The sequence below is a fragment of the Lutzomyia longipalpis genome, chromosome 4 (assembly GCF_024334085.1).
Source record: "Lutzomyia longipalpis isolate SR_M1_2022 chromosome 4, ASM2433408v1".
Taxonomy (NCBI): domain Eukaryota; kingdom Metazoa; phylum Arthropoda; class Insecta; order Diptera; family Psychodidae; genus Lutzomyia; species Lutzomyia longipalpis.
Genome location: NC_074710.1, coordinates 3,127,236 through 3,138,905, shown reverse-complemented (window position 1 = coordinate 3,138,905; position 11,670 = coordinate 3,127,236). Strand labels below are relative to the sequence as shown.

The following is an 11,670-nucleotide window of genomic DNA, read 5'->3' as shown; positions in this document are numbered from 1 at the left end:
ATCTAAAAAATCATAAAATTTATATTAAAGCCTTATTTTGCCTAACTCCAGGATTTTTTAAATCTATTTCTTGTAAATTATTTCTTCTCAAAATTAACAGCTTATGACCCCCCTCGACCTTTCTGTAAATAATTCTCTTATCGTTCTATTTGCCAACTTTTTGTGTTTTCCACTCGAAAATCCATCACTTAGGTTTTGCAATTTGCCTCCAAATTAAACTCAACCCCGTTAATTTATGGCTTCAATTGCGTGCGATAAGATTTAATTGAATTTATTTTATCTTATTGACTACTGCAAGTCACACGACAACACCACGATAAGATGCTCTGACGCGCGGGTGGCTCTTCCTCAATGCCCCCTCCACACGATGAATTATTTTTAAATAAAAAAAATGAAGATACGGCCCTGCTGGGGAACTTCTTCTTGGGGCATCCCCACAATAAGATGCTGTGAATGCATCAAAATGAATTTAGTCTGGAATCTTCTTCCAATGCAGACACTTGGTTCTTACAAGAGATGTCTGCGATGGTTTTTTTTCTGTTCCTGGGTCGATCCACAAATTGCCCACTTTCCTTCAGGCTGCTTTATCAGCTCCACTGGTGGAGATGAAGATGTGCGATAGCGAGCCATAAACTATCATGGAGATACATCGAATTACCGCCTTTTTATCTCCTTATCTGGTGCCATTAAAAAGCCCCTCAACTCGCATTACACACTGAATTCATGCCCAGTCGTCCGGAGTGATCAGTGTCGTGACTTCTGATCTGAAAACAGGGTCACATACCCCCCGTATTAAGTGCTTTAGTGCGTTTCCTTGGTGCGGGCTATTAAAGAAAGATTTAAAGGCGGAAGTTTTAGGATATTAATGTAAGTGAATTGAATAAAGGAATTATTTCTACAAGAGAAATTTTTTTCTGTGAAAGCGAAAAGAATTGAATTTATATTTTCTTTGAAGAATTAAAAAAAATGCAGTGATTACTCTATGATTATGCGTAGTAATTTGATTTAACAGTGAGTTTATAAATGTGTGTAGAGCATAGGATTTTTGTGTGAAAGGATAAGAGAAAGAAATATACTATATTGAACCTAATGAAAAGCTTCACAAAAATATTTTTTTTTACTTCAAAGATCAGTTTATTTGGGGTTTTTATGTTCATTTAAAGAGCTTCAAGAAAAAACATTAGAAAAAATCCATAAAACTTTGAGTTCTAATTAATTATTTTATTTTCCTTATTTTGTCTGCCTTGTGTAGAGAAGATTTACTATTTTTAAGCAATAAAGTATCCAATAGAGGATTTTTTAATAAAAAAAAAAACATGATTAAATAGAAAATTTAAAGCTTCGTAATAAATGAATTTCGCTAAAGTTATTCAAAACTCAAGTTAATTTTTCGTGTTAAAATAAGTCCATAAAGTTTAATTTTAATCAAGAAGAATATTTCAACTTTTAGAAACATTCATATCTTCCCAGGAACCTTTAAAAAAATATCTTTTTCTTGGATTTTTTGCAGAAAAATGGTTTTGACACCGGCAAAGAAAAAATGGCTGATCTTCGGTGGGGGTGCTCTTGTGCTCGTGGTAGCTCTTGCAATTGCCCTACCCCTGACAGTTGGGAAGAGTGTCAGCAATAGCAGTGCGTCGGACACCTTCCGTGGTAGCAGTGTACTGGATGAGGTTCCCCTAATTGATGGTCACAACGACCTGCCGCACAATCTCTACTCCATTGAGAACAATCAACTGGCAAATTTCAATTTTGACTCTGATCTACGACTTCATCCCATTTGGGGAACTCGGTCGTCAAGTCACACGGATTTGCCACGGCTGCGTACAGGGAAGGTCGGTGGGCAGTTTTGGGTGGCCTACGTAAGCTGTGGGACACAGCACAAAGATGCCGTTGAAAGGACAATGGCGCAAATTGATGTGATTAAGAGACTGATCAAGAAGTACCCCAATGATCTGCAATACGCTACAACAGCAGACGGTAAGTTAACTATTACCAATTTATTCAGTTTAATCATCTTTCAAAATAAGTGAAACAAAATGGCGGGAGACACGCGCGTCCTATAACAAAATGGTGGAGCAGTATTTTCCTACTAAACAACCAATGGACTGTTTATGCTTTCCGTGACATTATTTCCATGAAAATTCTTTTTTTTTATTCTAAAAATTAGTTTTCAGCAGTAAATGGTCATTACGTGTAAATCGAAAGGCAAGTTAAGCAAATTAGTAAAGCTTATTAGAGCGGTTACATTAAATTTAACCGAAAAGAGAGATTCTTTGTATAAAATGGCAACGGCTTGAGGGATTTTTTTCTATTGAAGTTTAGTTTACGTAGAGTTGGAACTAGAAGAAGGGAACAATGCAGATTCTTTCGCATATTGTATTTGTGATTTTTATTTTTGGCGCGGTGATTGAGTGTGTGAAACGCTCGGAAGATGAGCTAGACTTTGAAGACGGAATTAGAGGATCTGTTGTATCAGATGAAGACTTTGAAGAAGATTTCGACGATGAGGATGATTTTGGTGATGGAGATGACTACGGTGATGGAGAAGATTACGACAATGATTATGATGCGGATTATGATGAAGACTACGATGAAGATTTCGATGCAGAAGATGCATTCAATTTGTGAAAAAAAGGACATTCAAAAGCTTTGCCACTGTAGCAACAACAACAAAGCGCACCTTGTTTGAAATTTTAGTGAATATCTTCAAGCAATAAGTTTAGTTTGAAAATAAAGGTCTTTATCTGATTTTGTGACCCTGATTTTGACCTCGAAAATCTAATTGTTTTTTTTTCGTGTAAAATGTTGACTTTGAGTTTTTCCGCCTCAAACACCTAATACCATTTTTATTACATTACGATTATCACCTGTTTATCTCTATTGATTGTTAAGCATGGAAGCAAAGCAGTTGATAAATTTAATTACTTTATTGTGGCGAATTAATTTACAAAAAGATATCACTGAAAGGAACAATATGTTGAAGAGTTTCGGCCTTGAAAAAGTCATTTTTCAAGGTATTGTTGTATTATTCCTTTACTTTTTGTATCCTGTATTATTTCCTTCCTGTAGGACTGTCTAAAAAAAGAAAGAAAGGTAGATATAGGAAATTTATCTGGTGGCTACGCCGTTAGTGTTTACACTGATTTATTAGTTGGTGTTCCACTTCGTGGCCAACACCAAGTATTGTAATCGTCGGAAAAACCGACCACCTCAGATCGGGCTCAAACTTGGTATGAGCACGTTTTAGACATCCCACATTACGAAAATGGTGGTGGAAAATTTTTGATCCGGCCGGCCTGCCGGCCTGCCGGCCGTCCTGCCGGTGGTCCAAACTTTGCCTTATATCTCGAGAACGGTAACAGATAGAGACTTCCGGTTTGAAGTTTTCTATAGAAATGTGGGTGTAAAATTTCATTTTTTCGCATTTTCAAAATCCAAGATGGCCGCCATCCGCCATTTTGAACTACTGTCAACCACTTCCCTTACAGCTAGAGGTCTGAAATTTTAGTATGTTGTAGAGCTCAATGAGACATTTTCATCGATAATTCATACTTAAAAATCGGTCAAGCGGTTTAGCAAATATGGCGGCCTAAAGCAAAAAGTGTTTTTTCGATATAACTCGAGAACGGCTTGACCGATTTTGATCATCTTGGTATCAAATGAAAGGTTTCAAGAAGCCCTACAACTGTCTAAAACATTTCAAGTTCCAAAAATGACCGCAAGAGGCGCTAAAATCAAAAACAAAAATTGCCTAACTTTAAGGGGCAATATCTCCGAATCCCCATTAGGCAAATCTTTTAAATTTTGATATGTTGTAGCCTGACTCAATATCTTTCACCAGTCCGAAAATGAAGAAAATCTATGTCGCCGTTTAGAAGATATGGCCATTTGAAAAATTCTTGAATTTGAAAAGTTCTAAGAGTTATATCTCCTGAACTGCTTGACCGATTTTGCTCAACTTGGTATCAAATTAAAGATTTTGCAAAACACTACAACTTTCTAGAACATCAGAAATCTCTAGAACCATTCCTTCGGGACAAAAAATACCAAAAACTGTTTTGGTAAAACTAAAATCCGCCATTTTGTGTTCTAGAGGTGACCTTGAAATGTACCATATTATATGTCAAATTATAGATCGATTCAATACCTTTCCAAAACTAGTCAAGAAATTTCTGTAGGTGTTATAGAACCAGAGATATGACCATTTTCATGCATCAAATTACTCATTTTCACAAAAAAAAATCAATTTTGCCTACTAATACAACTCAGAAATTAAATTACAACGCATAAACAAACTTTTGCACGTTGTGGGACACCAACTCTTATAACTGGACGCGTTATGATTGACTTCCTTATGCTTTTGACATACTTTACGAAGTCCCTTTTTTAAATTTTTATTGAAACATTTTCTTCTCATTTTTAACTGCAAAATCTTGTGAAGAAAAAGGATCTTAAGTTTAAGAAATAAAACGATTTCTTTCTGATGCCTTGTAAAGTGTTTTTTTTTTAGTTTATTTATAAATTTTATATTGTAGTACATTAAGTTATAAAGTGTTACATTTATAGATTATACACTTAAATGTGTCTTATCATTGAAGTTGCATTTCTTAAGTGTATACAAAAAGAAAAACAGATGCTTTTCGTTGAACTCTACATTGCCTCGTAACTAAGAAAGAATTTCATAGAAAATACTTACGATTGAAAATCTCTCATTATTTGAGATTGCAAACATTTATTTCCATTCATTTATTCCCACTATTTTAATATTTTTTTCGGTGTGCAAATTAAATTAATAAAATTTTACAACAGTGCATAGAGTATTGTGCAATAGGAAAAACACATCTTTGAAACATTAACGAGCATCATAAAATCAATATCGTACATTCCACATGCTCTGAGTTCAAAGCCCTTCTGGGACATTCTCATGATGATCAGAATGGCTTTTTGATCTTTAATGGACATCTCATACCATTTTGTTTGATATAAATCCGTAAAGATTCTCTCGGACTTTCCCCTGATGATTTGTCCGAAGATGCAGAAGAGGGTGAATTGGCAGTAAATGCTGCCAACTATTGAGACAAATAAGACTGCCATGGTCTGCAGGAGGAGATAAAAGATGCCCAGAAGAAGTAGAACACTCGTAAAGAGTTGAATGGTGAAGATAAAGTAGAAAATGTCACAGAATTCATTAAAATTCGTGAGAATTTCAATGTGAAGTGTAATGATTGAGCGCAAAAGCTTTCCAGCTGATGGGATATTTGAGCTTTCGTTGAGCTTTTTGATGATTTCACTGAGAATGCTGAGGGCACCGATAAAATAAATCCCAATTAACATCATCGTACATTCTGTTATAATGAGACTTATTATGTTGTATAGCAGAAGAATTGTTCCCCCAATGGTATGAAGCAAAAAGTATTCTTTAGGGATAAAGGGCAGTATGAGGAATAATTTGTGACCCATGTTAATGTGGAACAAAAGAATAATTAGCGATAGTCCAAAAGAGTAGAGAAAGATTCTGAAATTTTCAACAATAAAAAATTATTAAATAAAAGACAATGAATTAAACGAAATTACATCGATCTAACAACAAACTTTACCTCACAACTAAATCAACAATTTTTTCAGTTTTTCGCAAATTGTTTGTAAAAATTTGCGAATTAATGTCATTCTCATCGGTACAATAGAGACTTCTAAACCACTGAAGAATTTTATCAATTCGCACTTCATAAAGGAAAAGGGAAACAATTTTCACTGCAACTTGACTCACACTTATTACAAGAATTGTAGCAAATGCAAAAATCACGACATCCCCATCACTCCCAATTGAACCCATTACTGAGCAAAGGACACAAATAATGCCCATTAGGGCGGGAATTAGTACGAGAAATTTGCGAAATTTTTCATTCAACTTTTGGGATAAATTGAAGGAAAGGATTCCTTTGAAAAAATTAAGAATATTAACGATCCTTTCAAATTGGTCACTTCCCACATTATGTGCCATTTTCACAAACTTACTCAATTTTACGATTTTTTATTCGCGTAAAAACAGCTTCTGCTACTACCACGAAAATGACTAAAACAACAAGAATCGAAGGGTATTTAAAGCAGAAAATTGCATTAAAAATTCTCATCAAGGCTTTTGCATCTACAGTGCTGTGAGAAAAAAAAATAGCAGCAACACCTTTCTTTGCGTTATGATTCATAATCTGCGGCATTGGATTTTCTTTGTTGATGTTGAGTGCGTAAAATAGATTAAATTAAAAGATGGGTTAAAGAATTTTATGGACGAAATTTCAAGAATTTAGGTTGAAAATTGACTCGTTAAGATAATTTTGTAATAAGAATTTGTAGAAACTTGCAAAAATTGTTACCAATGCTATTATTTTTCACATCATTGTAGTCATAAGGACATTTTCCGGCAATTAAAGATATTAATGCAATTATCACACCTCGATCACACCACTAGCAAGAGACATGATGACCCTTTTTTTCAAATGGATTGGACAAGAGATTATCCAACGGTTTTGCATTCGTCTAATTTATTATTCACCCCTTCAACACTTAAGTACATGATTGAGGCGCAGAAATGAATTACATTTTGTTAAATACAATACATATGGGTATTTGGGTCAATTTGAGAGTGTTTAAAAATTTATTCCTGAAGAGCCTGAAGATTAATTTTCTTAATTTTAACAGAAAAATCCTCACTACATGCTTGAGCCTTGAAAATTAGCAAGAATGTTCTTATACGAAAGAATTGAATGATAATCATTTAAATTTCTACGATTGCAATAAAATGGCGACAAATTCTCCCAAATGGCGTCTTTTTGAATTCAAGCTGAGTGCCGTTAATTCCGTAAAAAGTATTTTTTTAAAGAAAAATTTACCTGTTTGAAGAACAATTAAGGGATGACACAAAAAAAGCTTAATTTATTAGTTTTCTTTCCTTATGTATTCTTATATCCTAATTCATTGAGTGCTCGATATTCTGCGTCGAATTTTTCAAGAAAATTCCTGTATTCCTCTTGGGTAATTGCTGGTTCTTTAATTGTTCCACCAAAGCGCTCAAGAAGACACTCCTTGGGTATAAATTCGTGCAATTCTTCAAGATTCTCTCCATGAAAATGAATCATGTCGATGTATTCCTGTGGGAGGAAAGGCTTGACGATTTTGTAGAGAATATTGACGTAGTAGTTTTGATTGAGAATGTGAACTCTCCTTGGAATGCCTGGGACTACATCCTGAGGAGGAAGATTTTTTTTATTCTTTAATAAAAATTCTTATTCCTAATTATTTTTTTAAATAGAAAATTCTGTTGTTGAACTTACCCTCGCTAAGCGAATCATGAGCTTAATAAGAGTTAGAGTGATCTTCTTGAAATGTTGATAGGAAAACCCTTTGCAGTCAAGAACACCAACAAAACCATTCACCTGACTCTCTGGTTCCATTAGCAAGCCTTCACCTACCACCCAAAAAGCCGCAATAAATTCCATTGGCGTAGCAATGTTTGGATCATATTTTTCTGTAAATTAGAATTTTGAGAAAATCGAGAAAATTCTAATTTGTTGTGAAGATTCTTTTTTTATTAACCCATGGAGGATCGAGGTTTATAATCTCAAAACTTTTACCTTAGTTTTCTATTGAAACAATATTTTTTTTCAAAGTTTTCTTTCTGATCTAATTGAATTTCCCTACACATGTAGATTTTGGCCACGGTGGCCAGCAAAATCCTCTAAGGGTTAAACTTTGTGGGGTTATATTGGTCATTAATTAATCCTTTCGTAATCATATCAAATATAAAAGCGACGGACATTTCTCAGTTAAAACGTCTTCTTTGGTCTCTTCTGTGCAAATTAAACGCACATCCAACTTTAAAAAAATTAATTAAATTAATTAATGGGCGCGAAAGGGTTAAGCTTGAAATATTGTCTTACCAGCAATTCCCATTAGGACAGTTTGTCCAAATTGATCCTTCTTGGGGGAAATAATAGCAGCATTCATGGCATAAATGTACGCACATTCCGACGGCACAACACCCTGAAAGACTTCTGGGAATTCTTGTTTAAATTTAAAATAATTCCGCATAAGATTGAAACTTGCATCAACATTGAATTGTCTCGCACGCAAAAATTTAAGCATAAACGGACGATTATCATGCGGAAGTACGAGATTGTCTTCACACTGAATTAATTCACTAAACTTCCGTAGTGCTTCCTCTTTAACCTCCTCCGTTTCATTGAGCTCCTCTTCGGCTTTTTTCTTGCTCTTCTCACTCAAATACCTCACATCGATTGTCACGGAAAAGTCTTCACTTGTAAATGATGGGAAATCCTGAAGATCCGTGAGGAAAACTGAATTTCTCCTTCGACTCTGAAGCATTTTTTTTCTGCACGGAATTTCACTCTTGAAGCCACCAAAGGAACATGTGAGAAATTTCCAATGAAAGAGGCGTTTTTATAACTTTGACGAATGTGACGAAGAGGCAGAAGAATATTTAGAATTTCACGTGACCCTAATAGAATTTTAAGGTGAAAGGTGGGAATTTTTCTGTTTTATAAAAATGAATCAATTTAGAGAAAAGATTTAAATTGCAAAGTTACGGAAGTGATTTTTGTATTTCATTAATGACCATTCCTAAACACAAGATATGTGTCCATTTATTAGTCAAAAAACTAACAGAAGCAGAATAAAGTAATATTCTAAAAAATATTCTAATATTTCAATGTTACGGAAAAAATATTAAATTTAAATTTAATTTATTCTAAATACGTTTGAAAAGTTTTTTTTGTTTAATCAGACAAAAATGGCAAAAATCAACTTCCTTTTTACAGAAAAATCTAATGGATTTGGTTAACCCTTTAAGGACTGTAAAAATTCTAGTGGAAAGAATGAATTAAACATAATTTTTGAAAGGAGGAGGGTTAAAGAAAAAGTTTTGGAACTTCAAACCTAAAATTTTAAGAATTTCGGTTGAGAATTAACTTTTCTATGGAAAAAGAAATCAAACTTCAGGAAAATTTCAGAAAGTTTCTAGATAAATCTGGGTTAAACTAAACCCTACCAAAACTTAATTAAATTGATGGAGCCTTAGTGCAAAGTTTCTCTCACCAAACTGACTAAGAGAATTTTCATTTACTTCTCATTGCAGAAATTGAAGAAGCCTTCAAGGTGGGAAAAATTGCCAGTCTTATTGTTGTTGAGGGTGGACATTCCATTGATGATCGCCTTTCCGTACTGAGGCTGTACTACGAGTTGGGGGTTCGCTACATGACCCTCACGCACAGCTGCAACCAACCCTGGGCTGATGCTTCACCCATTGACGATACCACAAATGAGAAGCGCAACCTCACTGAGTTTGGTGTTCACGTTGTGTGGGAGATGAACCGACTGGGCATGATGGTGGACATCTCCCACGTTAGTGCTGGTGTGATGCATCACGTTCTCGATGTTACACGCGCTCCCGTAATCTTCAGCCATACCTCAGCTTACGCCATGTTTGCACACAACCGGAACGCCAAGGATGACGTCCTGCTGAGACTTCGTGAGAACGGTGGCATTTGCATGGTTAACTTCTATTCCTTCTACGTTGGTGGTGCCGATGCCACCATTGATGATGTCATCAGGCACATCAATCACATTAAAGATGTTGCCGGGGTGGATTACGTCGGCATCGGTGGGGACTACGACGGTGTATCGAGGTTTGTATTTTTTGGGAGAACTTATAACTTGAGGAATTTATTAAAATAATCTTTCCTTTAGACAACCCATTGGCCTGGAAGATGTTTCCAAATATCCAGATTTGTTTGACAAACTAGCCCAATCTGGACATGGTTACGAACCATGGACACCGGAGGAGCTGAAGAAGCTTGCTGGATTGAATTTACTTCGTGTTATGCGACAAATAGAGCAAGTTGCTGCTGGTTTAGCCAGCGAGGAGCCCTACGAAACAAATATTCCTGATGCGGAAATCTATGACTTTGAACCAGATCAGAGCTGCAAAACTGACTACACCTACTCACCATCTAATCAAATGTTTGGTGAAATATGAAGAAATAAAAGTATTTTAGTTCATTGTTAATTTTCAATGGATGAATTTTCTTTCTCTTGTAACCTTCTCAATTCAGCAAAAACACCATTTTTTACCTTCTTTACATTAATCTTCATTTTCTCTGAATACGGATCAAATGAATTTTTCTTTCTCTTGAAGACTCCTTCTTGTTTCCTTACAGCACAAGACAGTAATTTCCGCTCAATAGGCCAATGAAGGAATAGCAGAATTTCTTCCAAAGATCCTTTGAGATTGATTAAAAGATCCTCATAGAAGACAATCTTCAGGGGTTTAGGAAACTTTCTAGGCCACATTAAATTAAATTCAGTCCACAATTTCAAGTTTTCTTTGACGAATTCTTTCCAGACTAAAAGAATTTTTTTTTTAAATTATTCAATCGTTTTCAGCTAGATTTAAACTTACACTGCCCATTTAAATGTCAGAAAATCTTTTTAGGTGCTAAACCGATATGTCCTGCGTACTGACGATGAAATTCAGATAGAATGGCCTCCTGAGGATCACGAACTAGCAGAATTGCTCGATCGAACATTGCCCAAATTTTGGGGCCATGTTCGTGAGTCTTCACTACCAGGACCTGGGAATTACGAGCAAAATTGTAACCAGACTTTAGTTTCTTTAGGGAAATTATTTGAAAAACTTTACAGATTCATTGTGAATCCCTTCGCCAGGAAAAGACGTTGTGAGTAAGTCAAAATCATTGTAGATACTTCCAGTGAGAATTCCTGCAAAAATAATAAATAATTTAAATAATTTTCTGATGGTTGATCTCTATAATGCTCCACCTGTAGCTTGCTGTATTAGGTAGCGCAACCACGTATTTCCACTGCCTGGAAAGGACGCCAAAGCAGTGGATTTCCTGCTATTTTCTTTTGAATTCAACGGTAAAAATTTCAATTTCTTGCACCACAATTTTTTATCAATATTTTGATTTATTTCTTTATCTTTTTCATTCTTCAAAGTTGTTTTTCTTTCCCAATTTAGAGAATTATTTATAAAAGTAAAGAAGAAAATCATAAAAACCAAGAAAAGGCAACATTTAAAAGATTTTTGGATAAATTTTCGTGGATTTTCTTTCATCTTTACAACACTGTTAAGCTCTGAAAACTCACCAAAGTTGAGGAATAACCTGCGAGCTTTTCATAACAATCAATGTTGATGACTATTAGATATGTAATGAAAATCAATGAATTTCTTTTTCTTTTCATCATTCCTCTGGTCAAGCAATTACAGTCAATCAACAATGTATTGTCCATGACGAATATTGATGGAATGAATAAGCTAAATTGTGATTGAATGCATAACTGAGGAATCAATTTTATTGCATAGAAATTATTTAACACGAAAAGACAAGGATATTCATTTATAAAGAATTTTTCTCAATTTAATGCAGCAATATGAGCATGATGCTCGCCCTGTTACACAAATTCTGACAAATATAGGAATTAATCTCAAAAGGAAATCATTAAAATAAAATATTGATTTTCCAATGAGGTACGAGAAGTAGCAAAAATGGGGTTGGAAAACTTGCAAGAAAATCCACGCGTGGCCGCCTCGGCTCATGGAAAAATCATCCCCCCATGGTTATAAAATGAGGTCTT

At 34.9% G+C, this 11,670-nt stretch overlaps 4 protein-coding genes across 5 annotated transcripts in view; 2 read left to right on the top strand and 2 right to left on the bottom strand.

The window, feature by feature from the left end:
- LOC129795447 (mediator of RNA polymerase II transcription subunit 1) overlaps positions 1-11,670 on the top strand; it is a 1,235,552-nt gene that overhangs the window by 236,976 nt on the left and 986,906 nt on the right. The gene's annotated exons all lie outside the window — the stretch shown is intronic.
- LOC129795593 (dipeptidase 1-like) overlaps positions 477-11,670 on the top strand; it is a 173,681-nt gene continuing 162,487 nt past the window's right edge. The window contains exons 1-4 of one of the 2 annotated variants that reach the window (XM_055837026.1): positions 477-867; positions 1,511-1,980; positions 9,152-9,701; positions 9,763-10,092. In XM_055837026.1, coding sequence (XP_055693001.1) covers positions 1,515-1,980; positions 9,152-9,701; positions 9,763-10,051 — 1,305 coding nt within the window. In that variant the 5' untranslated portion in view covers positions 477-867; positions 1,511-1,514 and the 3' untranslated portion in view covers positions 10,052-10,092. Of the gene's footprint in view, positions 868-1,510; positions 1,981-9,151; positions 9,702-9,762; positions 10,093-11,670 lie in introns of those variants that run through there. The other variant, XM_055837027.1, reaches the window with a different exon arrangement.
- On the bottom strand, positions 6,526-8,422 carry LOC129795660 (retinaldehyde-binding protein 1-like). Its single transcript, XM_055837120.1, has 3 exons — positions 7,938-8,422; positions 7,332-7,525; positions 6,526-7,244 (listed from the first exon to the last, which is right to left on the bottom strand). Exons 1-3 carry the CDS (start codon positions 8,380-8,382, stop codon positions 6,951-6,953), a joined length of 933 nt encoding a protein of 310 aa, XP_055693095.1. The 5' UTR covers positions 8,383-8,422; the 3' UTR covers positions 6,526-6,950.
- On the bottom strand, positions 10,183-11,325 carry LOC129794433 (WSCD family member AAEL009094-like; the record flags this gene model as incomplete). The annotated part of the gene is given in 6 exon segments (XM_055835185.1): positions 10,183-10,418; positions 10,475-10,646; positions 10,715-10,794; positions 10,855-11,016; positions 11,199-11,231; positions 11,301-11,325. Coding segments are annotated over 6 exon segments (708 nt in total), but the record flags the coding sequence as incomplete, so codon positions are not given.